This window comes from Scyliorhinus torazame, chromosome 13, assembly GCF_047496885.1.
Source record: "Scyliorhinus torazame isolate Kashiwa2021f chromosome 13, sScyTor2.1, whole genome shotgun sequence".
Taxonomy (NCBI): domain Eukaryota; kingdom Metazoa; phylum Chordata; class Chondrichthyes; order Carcharhiniformes; family Scyliorhinidae; genus Scyliorhinus; species Scyliorhinus torazame.
Genome location: NC_092719.1, coordinates 9,592,014 through 9,617,706, shown reverse-complemented (window position 1 = coordinate 9,617,706; position 25,693 = coordinate 9,592,014). Strand labels below are relative to the sequence as shown.

The following is a 25,693-nucleotide window of genomic DNA, read 5'->3' as shown; positions in this document are numbered from 1 at the left end:
GAGATCCAAATTACAGCGGGCGCAACGCCCAAAATCCCCAATTTACACACGTGCAATCTTTTGGTCCCTCCCAATTATATTATAAATTACTAATAAATTAGAGCCAAATGATTTGCACCCTACCTTGTAAAAGTTGCTTAGTCACATATATTAATTAATTGGCAAAATATCAAGGGCAGCACGGTGGCGCAGTGGTTAGCACTGCTTCTTCACTGTGCCGAGGACCTGGGTTTGATCCCGGCCCCGGGTCCACACTCTGTGTGGAGTTTGCACATTCTCCCCGTGTCTGCGTAGGCCTCACCCCCTCAACACAAAGATGTGCAGGGTAGGTGGATTGGCCACGCTAAATTGCCCCTTAATTGGGGAAAAAAACAGTTGGGCATTCTAAATTTATAGAACAAATTGAAAAAATATGTTGAATATTGCTTCAATCCATTCCTAAGTCATTTAAAGTTCATTCAGCTTTGCTGTTCTGATTGGCTGAAAATTATATCATTACTGGTATGAGCACATGATATAAATCTATCAATAGCTTCACAACTAGAAGAACCTCTGGGTGTGAGTCTCCTGTTTCGGGACTAAACCCTCCCGCCTGTGGGAAAACCGGAGTGATTCCTGTTGGTGCTCGGAACAAACCTGGTGTCCCATTCAATGGCACCTAGAATTTTGTTTTCCATAGGATCAGGCTTTTCGTGCCATCCCATGGCACATTGTAAATTTTCAAAAGAGGATCAGGGTTTTCGCCAGACACGAGAGAGGTGGGTCCTCATCTTCCTGACAGGTCCCGCTCCTCAGAGATAGGGAGGCCATTTTCAAAGGGTGTCGCAATGTGAGAATGCTGCTGCAGCCTCCCCATCCAGATTTCTGGCAAGGCACCACCCCACCCTAATTACTGCCAATCGACACCCGTGCCCCCCGCAGTCCCCCCTTTCCCCAGTCCCCCCTCATTCCCCCTAACCATTCCCCCAATTCCCCCTTCAGCTCCTCGTCAACTCTTCCCTTCAGGCAGTACCCCTTGGCAGTGCAAACTTGGCATCTTGCACTCTGAGGGATGGAAATGAGATGGGCACCCTGCCTACAATTGCTTTGAGGGTGCCTAGGGGGATCCTTCATGGGAGATGGTGGCCGGGAGGGGGGGAGGGGTCTTGTACTGGGCTGAAGGGGCTCAGGTCAGGGGATTTTCCTGGGACAGGGGTCATTTGGCTGGGCTTCCCATCTGTAGCTTTAAACTCTTTAAACAGTTAGCATCTCAAAAATAAAGTTCTCTGATAATAAAGTCAGTGTTCCCACCTGTAGCCTTAAACCATTTACAGTGTCTGTCAATATGCATAGTTCAAAATCTGTGAGATGAAGGTAAACGTATGTGGTAGAAACCTTTGAAGTGTTTTTTCAGTCAATTTCATATAGCCTTTCTATATGCCTCAAAGCCTAAAAGCTTTGAACTATATTGTTTACATTCAATTTCATGGATCATTGCCTTTTACAAGCTGCTTGATTGACAGGTCCAGGCAGTTTCAAAGGGAGGATTAAGGTTGTTCATTTAAATAGCTCTACAGCACCTGGAAACTTTTGACATTAAAGAGACAACCTCTTAAAAAAACTGTGGTTAGTAAAACAACAGCTCCTCGGAGTTACTAGTACTTGGGCTGGGGGGGGGGGGGGGGGGGGGTTGCTGGAGCACCCCAGGAGCCAGGCAAGTCAGGCATCCTGCCCTTAAATTAGACTCAAAAGAGCTCTAATGAGCTATTTGCATGTTCTCGCCGGGTCCGGACAGGAACTTCGTCGGGAACATTGGGAAGCTCGTCGGGGCTGGCGGGGTGTGCTGGGAAACTCGCAACAGGTTTCACGACTGCGTGAAACGTGTTTTTGGCCCGATTCACCGGGCCATTGGGATTCCCTTCCCTGGCAGGCGGCCCTGGAGAATCCCGGCCTGTATGAGAAAGAGGTCACCCCTTAAAAGTGTCCCGTGGAGAAAAATGTTGTGATTGACTGAAACCAATCAGAATATGCAAGGCTACTGTGTCACGATGCAAATATTCATTTGATTACATTCAAAATGCCAATCGAAAATGCAATCAAGAAATAGTTTTGTCCTCTGGAAAGGAAAAGCATTCGATTAAAAACCAGCAATCATTACAAGACTATCCAATCAAATTCTTCAATTCTCAAATCAGCAAGTAGCACAAAACTGACCAATCCAATCACTCAAATATTTCATGTTCTGTGAATAGAACATAGAACATAGAACGTTACAGCGCAGTACAGGCCCTTCGGCCCTCGATGTTGCGCCGACCTGTGAAACCACTCTAAAGCCCATCTACACTATTCCCTTAGCGTCCATATGGTGGAATTTTCTGGCCCCATTGTGGTGGGGCGGGGCCGAGGCCCAAACTGCGGCGAGCCGTTCAAATATCTATTGACTTTGGCGAAATCTGAAAATCTCGCCGGTGGGAGGGGCCATAACCCTAACCCCCTCTTTGATTTCTTTCACCTCCCACCACAGATGCTTGAAATCGAATCTTTACGGTGATGGATATATCAAAATGTCACAATTCTACTTGAACTTTACCAGTAAAGTTAGCCATTGTATATTGGAAGAATCCTGACTTGGTTCTCACTCTCTCCAATCTTCTGCTCTTCGTCGAAAAATTGGAATAGTTGATTGAGGCAGAGACTTTGAGCCACTATTGACAAACCTGTAGGGACACGAAGGGTGCACCATGCAAGTTATAGCCTTCACATATCTTTTAAGAAAATACAATAACTGGAGTACACACCACAACCCATATTGCATGATCATTCGGCAGAAAGGATTCCTTCAATGGAAGGTCAGTACAAACTCCAGAAAGATAACATAAGTAGCTATGTACACTGATTTTTCATAAATTCCACTGATCTTCCAGAGGGAAATCGAAAACGCCGAAAATACTGGCTCAGAGTGCCTCAGAAAGTCAGTACCTAAAGAGTTAAATATCAATTCCAAGCATGCTAACATTTTAAGTAACCATTTGAAGTATTCATCAGAAGGTATAGTCCAGTTAATTGCAAGATGTTATTCGGGTACAATTAAGCTCAACAATTGGTTTATCATTGACATTTCTTTGTCCAGACAGCACTTCCTTACAAGAGAGAAAGAAAACGGTAGTAGTTTCAAAAACTTCAGGTAAGTGCTTCAGCTTTGAGCTGCTTCACCAAAGGCCCTCAACTGGTTATTTTGAATAACTGCTTCGAGTCTCAGTCAGGACCAGAAATTACAGTCATGGTTACACCAAACTGCTAATTACACAGGATCTGCCTGTTTAAATTCAACTAGAGGTGCATTGTCAGGGGCACCGACCCGCTACAGTTTGACTGATCGACTGTACAGAATTATTAAGATCTGAAAGAAAAAAATCAGAAATTACAAAAAGGACCCTTTCCGCTTAGAGAACGGCTTCTTGCTCCAACAGATAACAGTTGATGATATAAATCCTGAAATGATGGTGTGTATATTGGGATATTGAATGGATTCTTATGAATTCCCATTGCTTGCCATTTAAATTGAATATAACAGTGCCCAATATAGTAAAATAATATAACAGTGTACAATATAATAAAATAATATAACAGTGTACAAGAGAACAAAATAATATAACAGCGTACAATATAATAAAATAATATAACAGCGTACAATATAATAAAATAATATAACAGCGTACAATATAAAATAATATAACAGCGTACAATATAATAAAATAATATAACAGCGTACAACATAATAAAATAATATAACAGCGTACAATATAATAAAATAATATAACAGCGTACAATATAATAAAATAATATAACAGCGTACAATATAATAAAATAATATAACAGCGTACAACATAATAAAATAATATAACAGCGTACAATATAATAAAATAATATAACAGCGTACAATATAATAAAATAATATAACAGTGTACAATATAATAAAATAATATAACAGTGTACAAGCTGACACATCTATTAAAACACTGGACAGAACAATTGTCCATATGTATTAAATATTTGTACATTAATGATGTTGGCCTGTTTATTAGAAGGTCAATGGGCAAGATTCTCTGGCCCCGCCTGCCTGGTGACCGGGGAACCCCACCGAGCTCAATGGACTTTTCCATTGTCCGCATATTGCCCCTTGATGACCTTGCGGCGGGCGGGACGGAAGAGTCCAGCCCAATATCTTCAAAGCTGCATTTGCAAACTTTACCCAAAGTTTTTTTTTAGTATAATTTGGTATTATATATGATCTATTTTATACTGTTACCAAATCATTTTTGGTGTGGGAGTGTTGGTGTGAACAGAAGCTGTGAAACAGAGATTGTGGCTTCAAATACAGTCAGCCTAAGGTTGAAGAATTCGGGGCACTGAAGCTAGTTTGAAAGATGTGGAGCTGGATTCTCCGCACGCCAACGCCAAAATCGCAGCCAGGGCGGGGGCGGAGAATCCATTTCCCCGCACGGAATTGGGACCGGCGCCGGTTCCCCGATTCTGCGGCCCCGGAAAACTCGGAGAGTACGCCGCGCCACCCAGCACCCACCTGGGGCCATTACTGGAGCCCGCTCCGCCCCCGACCGGCCGAAGTCCTGACGGCGTGGAGTTAATGTGGTCAAGCCAGTCGGGAATCTAGTGTGGCGGCTGCGGACTCAGTCCACCGTCGCCCTGGTCGGTGGCGGGCCGATCGGAGGACAGGGGGAGCCTCATATTCGGCCGGGCAGTGTTTGTGCGGGCGGTCAGGGCCGGGCGACCGGGGGGGGGGGGGGGGGGTTTATTTTCTGGGTCCAGCTCCGCGATCCGAGTCCGCCATGGAGCACGGTGCAGTCACTGGAGGCCGCCACCATGCACATGTGCGGCCTTCAACCCGGAAATGTGGGTACCCATATCTGTATCAAAAACTGCGAGATCTACACCGGGTCCCTGCTAGGCCCCTGCAGGGCTTGGATATGTCGGCCTTTCATGCCCGTCTTTCTGGCGTGAAACTCCACAGTTTTGATGCCGGCATGGGGACACAGTCCCAATAACGGAGAATTCAGCCCGTGACATTTGACTTTTGCCTTGGAGGGAGGGGGATTCAATGAGGATGGAGAATGGGACATTACTGGTGACGTCATGGCATTCCACTGAAGGCAAGGGGCAGCTGAGTGGGAGGCAAGCTTCCATCCCCTCCAAAAGAGGGAGGTGGGGGGATTGAAGGAAAATATTTGAATTAAACGCTGCTAAAGATGCAAGTGAATGCATCGTAACATTTTCAATAAATTTGATATAATCTAGGGAGCTCCTTGCATGTGTGTGCTGAAGACATTCCGCAGTTGACTGCTGGAGGGCCTGTGTGAGAGGCTGTGTGTGACTTTCTGCATTCATCTCTGCTTTGGTTCTGGCCTTTCCTTGATATATCCTCAAAAGGCTGCCCGATTACATGTTCACAGCACGAGGATGTGAACCCTTCTAGTCAGTGAGCTCGGGTGAAAGCATGTTATTCCAAAACCCAATCTTAGATTTCTTAATTATTTTAATCTTCTGTCATTTTATTCTCGATCACCTCTCCCTCATTTGGACAGATGATGGTTCCATTCTCTGGCTTGACTTGCCTGACATTGAATCAATTTCAGATATATCTGTGGTACAAATAATATTCTAAATGTAACTGCATGTGATCACAAAAGCTAAAAATACTTTAAAATTGCTGTTTTGTTCAAGTCTTGATTTCATTTGAGAAACGCAGAGGAAGGTCATAAAGGTAGCAGGAAAACAGGAGAGAGGACTCATCAGGAAATAGCAATTAGATGACACTAATGCTGGATTGTTAAAACTCTTCAGGTTAGAGAAGGAAGGGATAGCTGAGGGAATTGATGATTTGTTTTTCCAATTGTAAAACGGATTCCCTCTCGCAGAAGGTCATTCCTCTCTCCAGACCACCTGGATTAATGGGGTCTGCTTCACATATTTAGGCATTAAAAAAAAAAATCCGTATTCACACACACACTTCTTTTCCCCGGCTGGGAAATAGTGAGGAAGGTGGTGGAAGGATTCCCAAGCTGATTATGAGCTCATTGGACCTCGTTATGAACATGCTTTCTGTGGGCAGCAAGTCCTGACGGTGGACTTGAACTACGAACTTCTGGTCCACAGGTAGGGATACTATCACTGTGCTTCAAGACCTCCATGTAGGCAGCTACGTTGTACCAACAAAAAGAACAGGACATTGTTTTTACCAAATTCCTACCTCAGCTGATGCCACTAAAGGCAAATTAAGCAGCCGTTCATCTTATTGGTCCATGGGGGGGATCTTGCTATATGCAAAAAGATCGCCACATTTGCCTGAATTTAGAAACACGCATGGGGCTGAATTTTCCTGTTTGAGGTATGAACCCAAAATCAGGCTGTCTTGACCAGGTGCTCAGGGACCCAAGCATGTGCGTGGTGGACCGTCAGGTATGAACTTCTGGGCGGCACGTGGAGCAGTGGATAGCACTGGCACTGCGGCGCTAAGGACTCAGGTTTGAATCCCGGCCCTGGGTCACTGTCCGTGTGGAGTTTGCACATTCTCCCAATGTCTGCGTGGGTTTCACCCCCACAATCCAAAGATGTGCAGGTTAGGTGGATTGGCCACTAAATTGCCCCTCAATTGGAAAAAATAAATAAATTTAAAGGTAGGAACTTCTGAGGGGAGGGCAAATGAAGAAGCTGCCTCCTGGAGAATCACCAATTAGAGATGGCAGGTGTCCTGAGAATGCGGGAGGGTCAGTCAGAGAGCCCATTGTGAAGGGAGGCCGGCAGATCCTGTCTGCTGCTGGGGTGAACGGGAGAGGAAAAGACAGCACACCAGGGACGCAATGCTGCCACATGTTTGCTGGGACTGGCAGCTAACTCCTCAAACCAAACAATGTCCGGTGGATCGGCCTGGACGCAACAGGCAAACAATTGCAGGGATTTGCCTCCAAAGTCCCGAGGATTTCCAACTTGGTCCTTTAAGGCGACCACTGCATGGGAATCTTTTTGTCCTTCCAGCTCCTGTTTTCTGCTCTCGCATCCTGTGGATTGACGGGCTGCAGATACAATGGGGGTCCCATGTGCTCCAGGTAATATAGCACAACCATTTAGAAATGCTCGCTAATTGCCTCAATAATTACCTTAATTGACTTTCTGCCACTTACAGACTAGTTGCCGAGTCTGTGTGCATCCTGTCCTTGGAGGATGGAGGTGGTGGGAACATGTCCATTTGCATTTTGCAATTTTTTTCTGCCCCCCCCCGCCGGCCCCTCCCCTCCGATCGCCTGGAAACATGCCTCCCAGGAACTCATTTTTTTGCAACTTTGAGAAATTACTGGTTGTGATACATACTTCCCTTTTTTAAAAAGTGGTTACTAACAATTGCAAACAAGCAAAATGAAGGTACTATTGCTACAAACCTGTTTAATGTATTTACCAATTTTATGTCGCTGGCACAGTCGTTAGCACTGCTACCTCACAGCGCCAGGGACCCGGGTTCAATTCTGGCCTCGGGTGACTGTGTGGAGTTTGCGTGGATTTCCTCCGGATGCTCCAGTTTCCTCCCACAATCCAAAGATGTGCAGGTTACGTGGATTGGCCACGCTAAATTGACTCTTAGTGTCCAACAGTTAGGTGGGGTTACGGGGATAGGGCAGAGGATTGGGTGTTGGTAAAGTGTTCTTTCAGAGGGTCGGTGCACACTCGATGGGCCAAATGGCCTCCTTCTGCAGTGTAGAGATTCAAAGAATATTTGATTAAACTGTACCATTTGTTTGCTATCCAGCTGATGGAGATCCTCATTTTGTTGTTGATTTTCCTTTGAGCAAGATGTCCGTATGCTTTAACATCGACGGTGAGCCAGGTAACATACTCAGACTCGTGTCCGATCAAGAGAGTTCAGGTAAGGAGCAAACTGAAAAGGTTTTAAAAGCTTTATTACTTATCGGTCGTCAAGATGAGAATCACAGAATCATCCAGCGCACAATGAGACCTTTTGGCCTACCATGGGTTTACTCCGGTTTCCTCCCACAAGTCCCGAAAGACGTGCTGTTAGGTGAATTGGACATTCTGAATTCTCCTTCCGTGTACTGAACAGGCGCCAGAGTGTGGTGACCGGGGGATTTTCACAGTAACAAATACACACATGCTCACACAGACACGCAGGTCCGCATGCATGCATGTACATTCACACATGCACACAGCACGTGCAGCTTCACGGCGCCAGGGACCCAGGTTCGATTCCCGGCTTGGGTCACTGTCTGTGAGGAGTCTGCACGTTCTCCCCATGTCTGCGTGGGTTTCCTCCAGGTGCTCCGGTTTCCTCCCACAAGTCCCGAAAGACGTGCTTGTTAGGTGAATTGGACATTCTGAATTCTCCCCCTGTGTACCTGAACAGGCGCTGGAATGTGGCGACGAGGGGGTTTTCACAGCAACCTCATTGCAGTGTTATGTAAGCCTATTGGGATGCTAATAAAAATATTATTCTTAATAAAAAGATTATTATATTGTATTGAGTGACATTTGGGAGGAAGATTTGCGGGATTCTCCGTCGGCAGAATCGTCCGCTTCGCCGGCAGTGCACCCACACCCATGGGTTTCCCAACGGCGTGGGGGTGGCCACATGGGAGACCCCATTGGCCAGCTGCGGGAATGAAGAATCCCTCTGCCGGCGGACGCGCGCGCCACAGCGGAAAACGGCGCTGGCGGGACGGAGAATCCTGCCCCAGATCCCTTTAAATATATAGGCCCTGGATTTCCATCGGACTTTTCTGATCTCTCTCTGAGATTGGTGGAACTCACAGAGATGGACTAAACAGGAATTTGGGGCAAGCATTGCGGAAAATCGGGGTCATACACGATGAACAATTCCCCATCGTTGTGAGAAATGTATCAGTCATCTCCACTATCAAAGCACCAAATCTTGAAGTTTACTTATCAGGAAGAACACTTGAGTGACATATGATATAGCTACTTTTGCCAGACTTCAGGGATGACTAAACATAAATGCCACTGGATCTAAAACGAACTTAATCACTCTAGCTTTGTGGTTACTGGCTAGAAAAAGGCTTGTCTGCCTTCCACAACCAACCAAAGGCAAAATGATTTGTTGTTTGTTGCTTTGCCTCGAGCCATCGTGATAAGTGATTTCAAAAGAGAATGTGATTTGCAGGAGTCCTTTCAGCATGGTAATGATTTTAATGTTGAGATGTCTCACAATGATAATATCTTGTGTTGTTGGCAGGAGTGACAATTAATGGGCAGTTGATTGGAGCTCCAGCGCCTCCCAATGGACATAAGAAGCAGCGCACCTACTTCAGCACCATTACCATCATTGCCAGTAAACCCTCCCGCTCCTATATTGAAATCACACCTCACAAGGTCGTCTTTGACGGCCGAGATAGATTTATCTTGTCATGTGATAAAACCATAGAGGTGGAGATTGAAGGTTTAGTGGTTTCCGTGACTGCCAAATCCAAGGTCACTGTGACGATACAGGAGTTCATCTCCTTTGTCATCCTGCTCCATCAATATAAGAATCCTGCACCCTATCAAAGAGATCACCTGGGATTCTACATTCTCAACAGCAAGGGACTCTCCTCCAATGCTCATGGACTCTTAGGTAAAATGCCTGTTCTTTTCAAATAATATATAGTGCTGGTGTGTGATGTCATGATATTTTTTTTAATTGAACCTAACAAAGTTTCTTAAGCTATGCCATTTGTTATGGCCCAGGGTTTAGAGAACCCCAAAGTGTATCATGGAGTTCACCTGACCCACAACTTTTCCTAGATCGTGGTATGGGGAGCACACGGCCCACTCTACAGGTGTGGTCCAGCAGAAATGGAAAAGTATTTTTTAAAGCAAAACAATGTTTATTCTATGAACTCAAGTTAACCTTTTTAAAACATACAATGAACATCTTCACAACCATTAATTCAAATACAACCCCCAAAGACTACAATACTAAGTAAACCTTTAAGCTTTCCTTTTTAACATCCATACGACTTAAAAACAAAACCTTTATCAGAAGCACATCAGGTTAAAGTCACTACTGAAAACATTTATAATTCTGAATTCACCAAATGATCAAGAGATAGTCTTTTGATGGCAGAGAGAACAGCAGTACACCTGCTTGGTCTGGCTTCAGCTCCAACACTGAAAACAAAACTAAAACACACCCTGCAGCCTGCTCAAAAACGAAAGTAAAAAGCTGACAGACAGCCCAGCTCCACCCACTCTCTGACATCACTGTAGTAGTAAACACCCATTTCTTAAAGGTACCCTCACTACAGATATTTATATACATACCCATTTATAAACACCCCTTTCTTAAAGGTAATCTCACATGACACATTACAGGTTACATCATACACTGACGATCTTAACAAAATAAGTTTATATATTATGGGACTATGGTAATATAGTCATGATGTTCCTGGACCAATAAGCGAGTAACTTGGTCGAATGATCCAGTGTTTCAATCCCATCACCACAGCTGGAAGAATTTAAATTCAATTAATTAAATACCGGGAATCAAAAGCTAGAATCAGCAACGGTGACAGTGAAACTATTGTATTGATCCTAAAGCATCCCACTTCACTCATGTTCTTTACGGAGAGAAATTTGCTTTCCTGGTCTGACCAAGAAGTGACTCCACACCTATAGCCGTGTGGTTGATCCTTAATCGGTCCTGGAACGACCCAGCAAGCCGCTGGATTACAAGTAGTCATTGACTTTTCAATGTTCGAGTGATGATGAACAACATTTGTACACTGACACCCTGTTTCGACTTTCCATGTCGATTTTGACCGCACAGTGCCAGGTCAGCGGTGTTCAAACATGTGCGCCGACGTTCAATTACTGTTTAATGCACTTTTGCAGCAATTGGTGCCTTCATTTTTCCAACACAATAATGGCAGAAAAGTGCAAATCTGGTGCAAGCGATGTTTCGTCTTTTAAGAAGCGCGGATCAGTTACTGAAACAGTAAGAAAGTCTGAAATAGGTGAGACGCACACTGAAATTGGTCGAGCTTTGGATATCCCCTGGGCAACTAGCGTGACCATTGTGAAAGACAAGCAGGAACAGGTTAAGGGTTCGGCTCCTAAGTTGTCAGCTGTGATAATTAAGCAGCGTGTTGGACTTCTTGCTCAGGTCGACCAACTGTTAATAGTTTGGCTGGAGGACCAAAATCAACGCTGTGTTCCTGTGAGTTTAGGCATAATTCAGGAAAAGGCTAGAAGTCTTTATGATGATCAAACAATCTAGAGAATTCTAACGCTGAACCCTTTTCATGCAAGGGGGAGTTGATTTATGCATTTTAAAGCAAGGGCCCCTGCCTCTGAAGTTGAAGCTCTGCGTTCAAATCCCACTCCAGGACTTGTTCGCCATGGCAGGAGTGTGCATGATAATTACCCTGCCAATCCTATTTTTCAAAGGGGGTAGAAGGTGTAGGTGAAGGTACAAAACCAACAACTGCCCTTGAGAAGGTGACGGTGAACTGCCTTCTCACACACAGCTAAGCAGTTTGCTTGACCATTTCAGAGGGGAATGACGAGTCAGCTGTATTGCTGTGGGTCGGGAGTCATGTATAATCTCTCTGAGTAAGGACAGCAGTTTCTCTTCCCTAAAAGGATGGTAGTGAACAAATTGGGCATTTGCAACATTCCAGTAGTTTAATGGTCACCATTACGGATGCTAGATTTTCATTCCAGGTCAAATCAACATTCCCCAGCTGCCATAGTACGATTGAACTCATATTACTGGATCATTAGCCCAGGTCCCTGGATTACTGGTCTGGTAACATAACGCTGTGCTACCATACTACAGCGCGTAGAATTCCGCAGCAGGATTGGTGCGAAGGAAATGTTCAAGCGGGTCATATAATGCATTAATCATGGGGGCTTATATTTCCTCACTGTAATGTCTCGAGTTTATGCCTGAAGTTTATAAATACATGTGTAATTGAAGAAAATAATGTATAATATATCACCAGAGCCCAGCGGACAGACTCAATGTTTTATTTTATTCCCACGGACAACTGTGGCACACAGAAACGTGGCTTGTACACATCCCTAGGATTCCATGTGGGAGGAGAGATTGCTTGAGTCACGTAAGCTAATAGCTAACGATACACCATGTAAACAGTAACGAAAAGGAGGTAAGTTACACTCCAGAGTTCTACACAGTCAACAGGGTGAGTTGGCTTTCAATCAGGAAGCCCTTTCCAAAGATTTCCAGGCTTCACACACTAATCACAGCCGACCTCTGTTAAAGACAGAGCACAATTTGGGAACGCCAATCGGAAAAAGAAGGGAGAAAATTGAATAAAGCATAATTCCCACTGCCTTTCAAAATCTGCGCGCCGTTCTATGCCTTTCACTAATTCTTTGTATTTACCGTGAAACATTGATCTCCTATCTCCAATCCTGCTTTTTAAAGTCTGTGTATTGTTCCATGTTTAATTTCAGTAGCTGACATTACTGTGACAATATTTCTCCTGCAGGACAGTTCTTGTACAGCGAGGTACAAATCTCTGAAACAGCTGTAAAGGCAAGTGGATCAGCAAGACAGCAAAATCAAACTCAGGCCGAAGGAAATGGGAAGTCCCTAGGGTCGGTGATCATGTTAAATATTAAAGATCGACTCGTGCCTGTGGTGAGAAAGCAGAGACGGATTTACAATGGGCAGCAACAGGTCGACTGCTGGTTTGCCAAAAACAATGCCATTAATCTGATTGATGGAACTTACAAAGATTATCTGGTGTCAAATCTCTTTGAGACAAGCACTAGCAGTGCAAATCAACTTTAACTTCAATGGGTGGAATAGAATATAACGTCCATTTTTTTCACCACCTTTTCTTTGAAAGCTTTTGCAACTGCGATATTTTAGTTGGCTTTTGCACAATTACAAATGTCATGCTTTGTTTTTTTGGTAACCACGTCGTTTGTAAGACTCCACTCCAGATGTTCTCCTGAGATTCCCTTGGATGGAAAACATTTTAAAAGCTCAGTCTGTCGCCAAGATTTTTGAAGTCACAGTCCAAAGAATCGTTTTGCAAATGAGGGAACCGTTTGTCTTCAGGAACCCTCCTGAAAGGAATTTGCTTTGCGGCTTTTGGCAAAATAGCCAGCCCGCTCTGAACGATGAGTTTGAACCCACTCATCAACGTGTCCCCTTCCCCCAGTTGTCTGCCATTTAGAGCCAGACTGGGCTGAATCACACACTTCCATCGGTGACATTTTCCAGAAACATAAAACTAGACTTCCTCTTTCTGTCTAACCTTCCAACTGGATGTCCAAAATAAAGCAACAGACAAGTGACCTTGAAATGAAAGATCAACAAGACTTGTGTAAGGGTTAGAAGATGTCGATAACATGCAGTAAAATGTATGTCTAGCAATTAGATTTGCTGATATCCAGGACAGACTCTTTAACACGTGAATATAACCTTCCTCTGATAAGGGCAGCACGGTGGCGCAAGGGTTAGCAATGCTGCCTCACGGCGCCGAGGTCCCAGATTCGATCCCGGCTCTGGGTCACTGTGTGAAGTTGCACATTTTCCCCATGTTTGCGTGGGTTTTGCCCCCACAACCCAAAGAGGTGCAGGGTAGGTGGATTGGCCACGCTAAATTCCCCTTAATTGGAAAAAATGAATTGGGTACTCTAAATTGTAAACAAAACTTCCCCCAATTGCTATTTTAATGCAGGGTGTTGAGCCATTTTGAATAACTTCATGGGCAGAAGAAACCCTTGTAGGTGCAGTAAATGTTCACCTGCTTAAATTGCTAATTGCAATTTCTAAAGTTTATAGATTAGAAAATACAGTTCATTGACTGCCCTACAAGACTACCATTGGGAGAATGTTTCAGACACACAGCAGGCGTTACCTCCATAGCATGTATGGAAAATGGTTCAAGAGTAACCGAGAGCAGATTTGAATGGTAGCTCTGCACTGATTTAGTGAAATTGATCTGTCAAAAGACGATGAGGCTGGTATATATGTCGTAAAAGCAATATCGTGCAAGTTAGAGGAATGCCGCAGAACGCTCTGATCAAACTATCACCTTGAATCTAGTTCTAATCATCCAAACACAAAGGAGTCATTCGGATGTGAGGCCACTAGTATAGCGTCAGTGAATTGACTGATAAGGAAATACTGAAGAATTTTAGACTTCAGTCTTGAGGTGTGGTGATGATGCTGTGACCTTATGTCACAATCAGAGTTGATGCTATAACTGGATGGGAAGATCCCAGAATGGAACCGTGGCTCAAAAGACCTTACATTTTATGATTTTTTAATAAAATGTGGAGAAAAAGTGTCACAGTACTGCTAATTAGTTTTAATCACAAGAAAAAAACATTTATTAAACATGAAATGTTGGATTATTATACAAGACCAAGTCCAACCTTAGCCTGACAAAAACACATATATTTTAAGAAGAACTTGAATTACAAAGTACATCTTAAGCTACAAGGTTTCGCTAACACACAAAGTCCCTTTTAAACACACAGGATGACTGTGATCAAATGCACACATTCTGCTCTGAACCTATGTTAGTGTCTGTGGATTTCTCCTTGGAATCCCCCCCGGTAATTGTCATATGAGAGCTTCCAAACTCCACTCCAAAAAACAAGCTTTAAAATCTTCTCTTATAATAATGCTTTCCCTTGGCGGGTTGCATTCTGAAATCCAGTCCGGTCTTTACAAAATGACACTTTCAACAAAACTTTAGCTCCACTTTTAACAGTGAATAATCCAGTCCAGGATTTAACACCAACCCCTTTAGGGTTCCTTTGTCTTGACTGCTGTGTAAACTGATCACAATTGCCTTAACTCTCAATTCCAGACTGTAGTAAAATGCCATGAATTTTACATCTACCTCTGAAGTCTGCTGTCCCACTTTAAATCTAGTGTCTAAACCAGGGGCTGGTTTAGTACACTGGGCTAAATAGCTGGCTTTTAAAGCAGGCCAGCAGCATGGTTCAATTCCCGTACCAGCCTCCCTGAACAGGCGCCGGAATGTGGCGACTAGCAGCTTTTCACAGTAACTTCATTGAAGCCTACTTGTGACAATAAGCGATTTTCATTTTTCATTTTCATTTCTTTAACTCAGAACACTTTGTTTAATATTCCTGGAATTCTTCTGAAAAAATACCTTGACCGCTGTTCACTTAACTCCAGAATTTTTGACACTCTATCCCAATTCCCTGGTTAACTGGACTGAATCTTGTTTCTTCGGCAGACTGCATCTTTACAACTCTCTTTTCCTGTCCATTTTCTCCTGGCAGAGTTGAGAGCTATTCATTCCTTAGTGACCTGGCTCCAACTGCTCTGGCTTCCAGTTAAAACTAAGAACAAAGCCTTCTGTTGCTAAGCAACTCTCCTTCTACTACTATTTATTCTTCATGCAGCAGCCCTCTCTAAGCACAATAGAAACACAGTCTATTGGATCCCATTGAGTAGTGGGGGGGCAATGCTGGAGGGGGGTTGACTCTGCCCACATGGCGGTGGAGGGGACTGGAGATTTAGAATGCTTTGAGACTGAGGCCCCTTTTAAAAGAGGTGCCCCGATATCTGAATCCCAGCTTTGCCGGCAAGATTAGGCCCCCAACAGTCCTTCCGCCAAGCTGGCTGTGTGATCCTTGTCAGCACTTTGAAATTGCACAGAGTGCTACTTGAACTGGCTAGAAAGGCAACTCTGAAACCAACAAGCTTCAAAATGCCTTTCTCGCTCATCCAGCACTCTGTGCAATGGCTGGAAAATTCCACTCACACGAAGAGAGTTGAAATAAGAAGACATTTTAAGGATTACAACCTGTAACTAGTGGAATTCCACAAGGATCAGTGCTGAGGCCACAGCTATTTACAATATGTATTAATGGCTTGGACGAGGGAAGTGAAGGCAATATTGCCAAGTTTGCTGGTGACGCAAAGGTAGGCAAGTGGTGAGGATGACACATTGGGCTGGGTTTTCTCGCCATTCACGCTGGTGGGATCTTATGGTCCTGCTGATGGTGCATTCCCACCACGGGTTTCATGGCAGCAAAGGGTACGTTTAACTCCGTTGACAACAGCGGACGCAGAAGGTCCGACCGCTGGCAACTGGTGAGTCATCCTCTGCCACTGCAGAACTCGATGTGGAAAATCCAGCCCAACAAGTCTACAGGGGAACATAGGCAGGTTAAGTGAATGGACAAAAACTTAGGCAGATTGAATATAATGTAGGAAAATGTGATGTTGTGCACTTCAGTAGGAAAAATAAAGGAGCTGAATATTATTTAAATGGAGAAAGACTGCAGAAAGCTGAGGCACAGAGGGATTTGGGGGTCTTCATGCATCAGTCATAAGAAGCTAGCATGCGAATTCAGCAGATAATAGGGACGGCAAATGGAATGTCGGCCTTTATTTCAAATGGTGTGCATTATAAAATAGGGAAGTCTTACTAAACCATCCAAGATGTGAATAGGGTGCTGGAGGGTGTGCAGAGGAGATTCACTAGGTTAATCCCAGAATTGAGGGGGTTGGATTATGAGGTGAGGTTGAGTAGACTGGGACTATACTCATTGGAATTTAGAAGGATGTGGGAGGATCTTATAGAAACATATAAAATTATGAAGGGAATAGATAGGCTAGATGCGGGCAGGTTGTTTCCACTGGCGGGTGAAAGCAGAACTAGGGGGCATAGCCTCAAAATAAGGGTAAGTAGATTTAGGACTGAGTTTAGGAGGAAGTTCTTCGCCCAAAGGGTTGTGAATCTATGGAATTCCTTGCCCAGTGAAGCAGTTGAGGCTCCTTCATTAAATGTTTTTCAGATAAGGATGGATAGTTTTTTGAAGAATAAAGGGATTAAGGGTTATGGTGTTCGGGCCGGAAAGTGGAGCTGAGTGCACAAAAGATCAGCCACGATCTCATTGAATGGTGGAGCAGGCTCGAGGGGCCAGATGGCCCACTCCTGCTCCTAGTTCTTATGTTCTTATATTCATATGAGTTAGACCACACCTGTAGTACTGTGAGCAGTTTTGTTCCCTGTGATAAACCTCATGAGGATCATGAGGAATCACTCATTGATCTCGCTGTGGGTTTCGTGGAGTATGAGTTCCCATGGGAACGGGAATAAATTTGGTTTAACCGTTATCTTTGTGTCTCCTGGATTAATACAGTCCCCTCATCTAAGGAAAGATATATTGGCATTGGAGGTAGTCCAGAGAAGGTTCAAGAGGTTGATCCTGAGTATGGAGGGATTTTCTTCTGAGGAGAGGTGGAGTAGTTTGGGCCTATACTCATTGGAGTTTAGAAGAATAAGAGGCCACCTTATTGAAACATATAGGATTCCCAGGGGGCTTGATAGATACTGAGAGGTTGTTTCCCCTTACAGGTGATCTAGGACCTATTACGACACCCTGGGCTAGTACGCGGTCAATACCGGCCTCTCTTGACCCGGAGTCGCAACACAACTGAATTAAGCAATAATTCTTAGAAACATTGCCCAAATCTTTGGCCCTTGGCTGCCCAATAATTACAGTCACCAGGTTTGTAAGTTTAAATACAATTTTTATTTCTAACAAGACCTAAAATGAAATATGCAGCAAAAACAACTGATTAACTATCTGCTTCTTTCTAATCCCCCACTTTAACTTGCCCCCACCCTCTACACACACACACACACAAAATACAGTCAAACATAGAGGGGAGGAGTGGGGTGAAAATAAAAAGGAAAAGGAAAAAGAGTCTTTGTTTCAGGTGGTTGTCTTTAAGCACACCTTCCTTAAAAATAAGCTTTCAGATCCAGGCCTCTGTTTCCAGTGTGTAATGGTTTCACTGTAGATTCATTCTGGTCTCTGCCGTTTCAGTGATACAGCAATTCACAGCCTTTCTGGGGAGAGGGAGAGAGAGAAGGTCATTTTCCCTGAGTGTCTTGGATTCAAACTCTGCTTTCCTTCGGTCTCTGGAAGTCATCTGGCTCAGGCAGGATCCAATCGACTCCTGTTACCTGGCAGATTACGACCATTTGGCCAATTCAATCGAACTGAGTTCCACCCCATCTCTTGGGTCCCTAGAATTCTGGATCTTGCAGTCCGAATCTAGCAGTACCATATACTACTTTGCAACTTCTTGAATTACTCCGTCTCTCTCTGCTTGACTTAAAGATGCATGTCCATCAAAAATGATAATGGCAAAAATAAAGGAAGGGGAAATAAGGGATTCAAACGGAAGGGCCTTCCACAGGTCACTGAAAGGGGCAACACAGGTGGAGAAGGTATCAAGAAGGCATACGGCATGCTTGCCTTCATTGGCCGGGGCATTGAGTATAAGAATTGGCAAGTCATGTTGCAGCTGTATAGAACCTTAGTTTGGCCACACTTGGAGTATCGTGTTCAATTCTGGTTGCCACACTACCAGAAGGATGTGGCGGCTTTAGAGAGGGTGCTGAAGAGATTTACCAGGATGTTGCCTGGTATGGAGGGCATTAACTATGAGGAGAGGTTGAATAAACTCGGTTTGTTCTCACTGGCATGACGGAGGTTGAGGGGCGACCTGATAGAGGTCTACAAAATTAAGAGGGGCATAGACAGAGTGGATAGTCAGAGGCTTTTCCCCAGGATAGAGGGGTCAATTACTAGGGGGCATAGGTTTAAGGCACGAGGGGCAAGATTTAGAGGAGATGTACGAGGCAAGTCTTTTACGCAGAGGGTAGTGGGTGCCTGGAACTCACTACCGGAGGAGGTGGTGGAAGCAGGGACGATAGTGACATTTAAGGGGCATCTTGACAAATACATGAATAGGATGGGAATAGAGGGATACGGACCCAGGAAGTGTAGAAGATTTTAGTTTAGACGGGCAGCATGGTCGGCGCAGGCTTGGAGGGCCGAAGGGCCTGTTCCTGTGCTGAACTTTTCTTTGTTCTTTGTTGTTCTTTGTTTACAGACCAGAGGGCATCATCTCCGAGTTAGGTGTCACCCGTTTACGACAGAGATGAGGAAGAATTTCTTCTATCAGAGGGTAATAAATCTGTGGAAATCTTTACCACAGAGAGCTGTAGAGGCTGGATTGCTAAATAAGTTCAAGCCTGAGATTTTTAATTAGTAAGGGTTATGGGGGATAAGGTGGAGGATTATCACATCAGATCAGTCAAGATCTCATTGAATGGTGGAGCAGACTCAGTGGGCCGAATAGCCTACTCCTGCTCCCACATCTTTTGGTTCGATGGTTTTATGATCACTTACAATGAAGAGCTCCAGCACATCTTTTCTCAGTCAGTGTTTTTACTGCTTGACAGGCAATTGTCAACTTCTTCGAAGGCAGTCTTCACCTGTTTATCACTCGACTTAACTTCAGCTGAGCTTCCCTAACGCCAGCCTTCAGCATTGGCATGGGAGACGCTGATACAGCTCTCCACCGGCCTTTTCAATAAGGGGACGATCTTTACGTTTTCAAGTATTTTTGATTCATCAAAACATTCTGTCGTGTTGGGTGTTCTGATGCGCAAATGATCCAACACGACTGTAGATGGTACAACTCTGTCTTATTGTCTAATCAACGGTAACAACTAACTGCTGGCTTGGGTACGTGCTTCACCAGCTAACCTGTGGACCCAGCCCTATCACTATCTTTGTGAGGCACTCAGCACATGGTGTATGTCTGAGTGGCACACTGTGAGCTCTGTGCTCTGAGCTATCTCCTGGTAGAATGAGCGGCAACTGTGGTGTTCCCTGTTTTATAGTGCATGTGCTCTCACTGGTGATTGGTTGCGATATTATGTGTGTGCTGGTTGGTCCAACTGCCTGTCCATCAGTGTGTATGTGATTGCACCATGATATGCTGATCTGGATATCATGACACATTCAATGTCACTTTTTTTACAGGAAGAACACAACAGCTTAATAACTTGGAATGTGCTGTCAGAAACGTATGCCACAAAAATGTTCTACAAGACACATTCCTACTTATTAAAGGCAACATGTATAAAGGAGCAATGGACAAACATGCAGTGGAAAATGTCCCCTCTATCCACAATATTTTGTAATCCAGTGATTGACTGCAATGTTTCTCTTTTATTTGCCGTGTTGGAGCAGTCTGGCAGGTTAATTTTTACTTGTCATACACTTGTGTAAAATCAGTGAATCTATAAAGCATTTGCATCAATTTCTAAAGAGCAAAATCTGATTCAGACATTTACACATATGGCAAAACATTCAGAGAAGCAGTTCTCAACTAAATTGAGAAGCACTGACATGTAGAAAGACTACTTTGCAATCAAGGAATGGGTACCTGCCATCAGCTATAACTTCAGTCGGTGCTCCTTATAATTGCCCGGTTTTTTAATTGGATTGCATTTGATGCACTTTCCATTGTTCTTACTTACATGCACCATTGCGACCTACCAGATGTCCAAGGCTGCCCCGCTAGCAGTGCTCAACATGAGTTGTTCAAGTCTCAGTGGAATTCTGCGTCGGTCCATCTTTACAGGTGTTGGGTTCAAGAGGTGCAACTCAGTTCATTTTGTCTTGGGTGGATGCGCTTGTCAAATCTGTGAGTCAGTGAGGTTTTTTTTCATCCTTTCATAGGATGTGGCAAGGCCAACCTTTGATGCCTACCCCTAATTGGCAATGCTTTGCTCGGCCATTTCAGAGGACAGTTGAGAGTCAACCACACGGCTGTGGGTCTGGAGTCACATGTAGGCCAGACCGGGTAAGGGCGGCAGGTTTCTTTCCCTGGTGGGCATTAGCGAACCAGATGGGCTTTTACAACGACTGATGATAGTTGTCAGCGTCACCATTACTGAGGCTAGTTTTATATTCCAGGCTTTAAAATTAAATTCATATTCCACCAGCCACTGTGCTGGAATTTGAACCCACATCCCCAAAGCTTTAGCCTGGGCCTAGTTCAGTGACATTACCACAACACCACCATCTCCCCCTCAAGCTAGAATCAGCCCTTTCTCCACCATTATTTAACAGGGTTCATCTTTATTCATCAAACTTAGTCAAATTATGTACTTGCGAGTACCAATTGCTTTCAAAATAGCCCTTCCGTTTAATATAAAAGCAAATTACTGCGGATGCTGGAACCCGAAACGTTAGCTCTTTTCTCTCCCTACAGATGCTGCCAGACCTGCTGAGCTTTTCCAGCATTTTCTCTTTCCTTCCATATTATACATCTGCTGATTTAATAGTAATAGCATTTCTTGACGTTAGCTAGCTCAGGCATGAGGTCCTGTGTTGCAGTGGGTAGTTCCCCACCCCCTGAGCAAGAAGCCCTGTGTCAAATCCTACTCCAAGACTTGATGGCCGAGGAAGGTGCGTTCATAATGCGTCCGAGTACGTTGAGTGTCAACTTTTCATTGCAGTGTTAATGTAAGCCTATTTGCGACACTAATAAAGATTATTATTATTGTAAATCCTTCCAAAACACGGCAAAGGCAAGATTGGGAGAAGTCTTTGATTTCTGGTCAGCCATGTGATGGAAAGGACATTGGAGCCTCTACCATCATTACCCAGAGCTCCAGACTACAACATGCGTGCAAAAGTGTGCACTGTAAGGGCACCTTAGATGCCTTAGTGAGCCTGTTGGCTGGTTGCCAGTGTTAAATAAAATTGTTGGCAACAATATGGAGTTTGATCCCCACTCTGACTGGGGTGGCTTCAGGACTTTCCTCGTTGCCCTATTCATGGTGAAGATTGTCGCCCTGTGGGATGGCCCTGCCTTAGGGGAACTGAAGAAGAATGAGCTCAGATAGCCATTATGCCTTTGACCTGAGTTGGTTCCTGTTCTGGTTTCTCAAAAGAAAATCCAGTCCAGCTACATCATCATTCTTTGAAGATCGGGTCTGGACAAAAATTGCCTCAACAGGAAGGGATTTGAGGATCAGTTGCTATCTGACTGGTGCAATGTGGGATAAATCTCCTTTCCTAATTGCCCCTCTTTCCCGCTTTTGCCACCTTTGATTGGGAAGGCGGCACTAAACCATCTCTGGCCATTTCCTCGGTCTACAAGAAGGCATTCTAAAACTGTAAGAGATTAATTCTCTCCCCACTCCTCTCAATACTCACATGGCTCAGTGAATTCTCATAAACTGTACACTTGAGCGATTTCCTGAGTTATCTGTCCATCGAGACATTTTGACAGTGCACGTCAGGCAATATTTTGTTATTTGATAACTCCACTGCTGTTTTGGAGCAAATTTTATGTAATCGTTAAATTTTGACAGTAGGTAAGTATTTTCAATCTATACTCATAAATTCTTTGTATTGACCATTAAATGTGACTACTTTGGCGATCACTTTAACAAAGAGTTGTATTAAATTGATATAATGCTTGTCCCTTGCAGTTCTACTCGCGGAGGTGAGGGGGATAAGGTAGCAGGTGGGGACTCCGCTGTATTCCTACGTACCGGCCTCCACCCTGATTGAGTCTATTGCGGGAAGACCCAAGGGCAGCTTTTGCACCCCGTAGCCAATGGAGGCCTTGAATTGGCAAATAATGCCCACTTAATGGCTTCAACCTACCCAGCAGCAGGTGGAAGGTTCACTGTATGGGGAGCACGATAAGGAAATCCATGCTGAGTTGCTTGCAAGTTCCCAGGAGACGTGTCTCTCATCCAAAGGCACTCAATGTTTAATCGAGGGACCTGGCATTAAAAGAGGGGCTGCTGAGAGCCAGTGAATTGCTACTTAAGGACATCATCCCGCCTCTGCCAGTATTTTTACCCAAAGTGGGAGGAGGCCTGGGTCATCTTGGAAGCCATGACTTTAACTGTGCTGGTTGCTGTCGGGCAAGGCAAGAGGGTCACCACAGTGGCCCGTAAAATCTAGCTCATGTAATTCATGTTTCCCCTCCTCATTCTGCATTCAAATTGTATAACTTTACTCATCTATGAACTTAATCTCCCATTCATGATGGGATGTGGGCCTCACTAACAAGGGCAGCATTTGTTGTCCATCCTGAGTTGCCCTTGAGCTGTGTGGCTCATTCGCCAATTTCAGAGGGCATTTAAGTGACTACCACATTGCTATGGGTCTGGAGTCACGTGTAGGCCAGACCAGGTAAGGAGGGCAGATTTCCTTCCCTAGTTGGATGGGCTTTTAAAACAATCGACCAAGGTTTCATGGTCATCATTTGATTTTGAGTGAATTCAAACTAGGGCCCTCAGATCTTTACCCTGGATTTCTGATTTATAAGTCCAGAGCAAATACCATTACGCCACTGCCTCCCCTGCTGTTAATCTGAACAAAGAAGGCTTTAAATCTTATCAGTTACAGTCCAAAAGGGTGCATTGACAGATTTCTTCCATTGTTTTAGAATTTGTTTCCAGGGGGACGTTGAAGTGGTATACTGAGCGCAATTATGGTGCTAACTTCTATAAGCTTTCAATAACATACCTATATCCGAGGTTCAATGATGATTTACACTGAACCCGGATCTAGAGCTAGAAGGTGGAATTCAATTGAATGTAAAACCTTTCCCAGTTTGTGTACCTCCTGCTCGTTTTCTAAATAGTCAACCCTCACTTTGAAGATCCAATTCAAGAGCGGACTATACGGTCAATGGAAGAGTCCTGGGGAAAATTGATGTACAGAGAGATCTGGGAGTTCAGGTCCATTGTACCCTGGAGGTGGCAACGCAGGTCGATAGAGTGGTCAAGAAGGCACACAGCATGCTTGCCTTCATCGGACGGGGGAGGACAAGAGTCGGCAGATCATGTTACAGTTGTATAGGACTTTGGTTAGGCCACATTTGGAATACTGCGTGCAGTTCTGGTCGCCACATTACCAGAAGGATGTGGATGCTTTAGAGAGGGTGCAGAGGAGGTTCACCAAGATGTTGCCTGGTATGGAGGGTGCTAGCTATGAAGAAAGGTTGAGTAGATTAGGATTGTTTTCGTTGGAAAGACGGAGGTTGAGGGGGGACCTGATGGAGGTCTACAAAATTATGAGAGGTATGGACAGGGTGGATAGCAACAAGCTTTTTCCAAGAGTGGGGGTGTCAATTACAAGGGGTCACGATTTCAAGGTGAGAGGGAGAAAGTTTAAGGGAGATGTGCATGGAAAGTTTTTTACGCAGAAGGTGGTGGGTGCCAGGAACGCTTTGCCAGCGGAGGTGGTAGAGGCGGGCATCATTTAAGATGCATCTAGACAGATGAATAGGTGGGGAACAGAGGGAAGTAGATCCTCGGAAAATAGGCGACAGGTTTAGATAAAGGATCTGGATTGGCGCAGGCTGGGAGGGCTGAAGGGCCTGTTCCTGTGCTATAATTTTCTTTGTTCTTTGTTTTGTTCCTTACCTTAAAAAACACAATAGATACTATGGGATGAAGACTTTTTTTTAACATACACCATAGCTCACTGTATATGCTCATCAAAGTGCCTAAAATTAGAAACAGAAGTAGAATCATTGTGATGGTGCTAGCCATCAACATTTCCCCTCATCCCATCACCAGATGCCCCCAGTGTATAAGAGACAGAGTAGGATATTCCTCCACAGTGAAATGGAAGCCTACAATTGTGCTTCAGGCTCATTTCATGACCCATAACAAATCAGATTGCACTATTGTGAAATTGGCCTTCCGAGAAATGTCAACCTTTCACCAAGATCTTCAGCCGGATCTGCCATCTTCTCTGTTCATCGCATTTCATCAGAGGGATGAGCTACATATTATGGAACTTGTGTCACGGGACTGTCCCGTGTCTTCTCACCTGGCTTCAGGGATGTCATTGTGTGGGTGGAGCCGGGCTGTGGCCCTGGGTTTTACTTGCACTTTGAGTTTTGGACTGGTTGTGAACTGCACAGGCTGAAAGAAGTGTCTCTCTATCTTCATTTTAAAAGCTGTTTCCAGACTGCTTGATAACTTAAAAGAGATAATTGCTTTCGGGCAGGAATTCAAACCTGCTGTTTGAAAAGGGGAACAGAGTGTCAATAACAAGTTTTATACCAGTGAGAATGCCGTCTGCTGGGCCACACCTTTGAAAAGGTGTTTCTGGTTTTACTTGGATTTTGTTATTGAATTAGAACAGTTAAGGGGGAATTCATTAAGGGTTATACATAGGTTACTGTAGCTGTGTGGGGTCTTTATGTTTGTAGTTGATAAAGATTCTTGTGTGTGTTTCTACAAATGTTAACTACATTCGTAGAATAAAGCTTGTTTTTTTGATTAAAAGCGCCTAAGAACTCTGTTGAATAACATCTGATTGGCTGGCTCTTGTGCTCATAGTAACCAAAATCGATAAACAGTTGTTGGTCAGGTGAACATCCATGATATACTTTGGAGTTTTCTAAACCCTGGCCCATACAAATGAAAGAAGAACGTAAGACAGAAATGGTGAAACTTTGGGATAAGTATTCAGCCAAAGTCAAGGCGTCCTCCGTCTTTAACTAACATATTCTCTAACTGACCTCTATGTCAAAAGTAGAAAATGGTTGCAGTCACCAGCAATGCCATCACTCACCCTGATCTTGAACATCTCCAAATATCTCAAGTACAAGAGCGTCAGAAAGACAGACTTCAGTTTTCATAGTGCTTTACACAACCTGAGGAAGTCCCAAAGCACTTTACAGCCAATGAAGTAGTTTTGCACAACGAGCTCCCACAAACAGCAATGTGACAATAGCCAAATTATCTGTTCATTATGACCTTGATTGAAGAATAAACATTGACCATGACACTGGGGAATAGCCCCCCTGCTC

General features: G+C 44.2%; 1 protein-coding gene across 1 annotated transcript in view; it reads left to right on the top strand.

Moving 5' to 3' along the window:
* itih5 (inter-alpha-trypsin inhibitor heavy chain 5) overlaps nt 1-25,166 on the top strand; it is a 74,361-nt gene extending 49,195 nt beyond the window's left edge. Inside the window, exons 10-13 of the mRNA XM_072471038.1 lie at nt 3,110-3,163; nt 7,796-7,912; nt 9,254-9,631; nt 12,516-25,166. Coding sequence (XP_072327139.1) covers nt 3,110-3,163; nt 7,796-7,912; nt 9,254-9,631; nt 12,516-12,820 — 854 coding nt within the window. The 3' untranslated portion in view covers nt 12,821-25,166. The remainder of the gene's footprint in view (nt 1-3,109; nt 3,164-7,795; nt 7,913-9,253; nt 9,632-12,515) is intronic.
* The last annotated feature ends 527 nt before the right edge of the window (nt 25,167-25,693 follow it).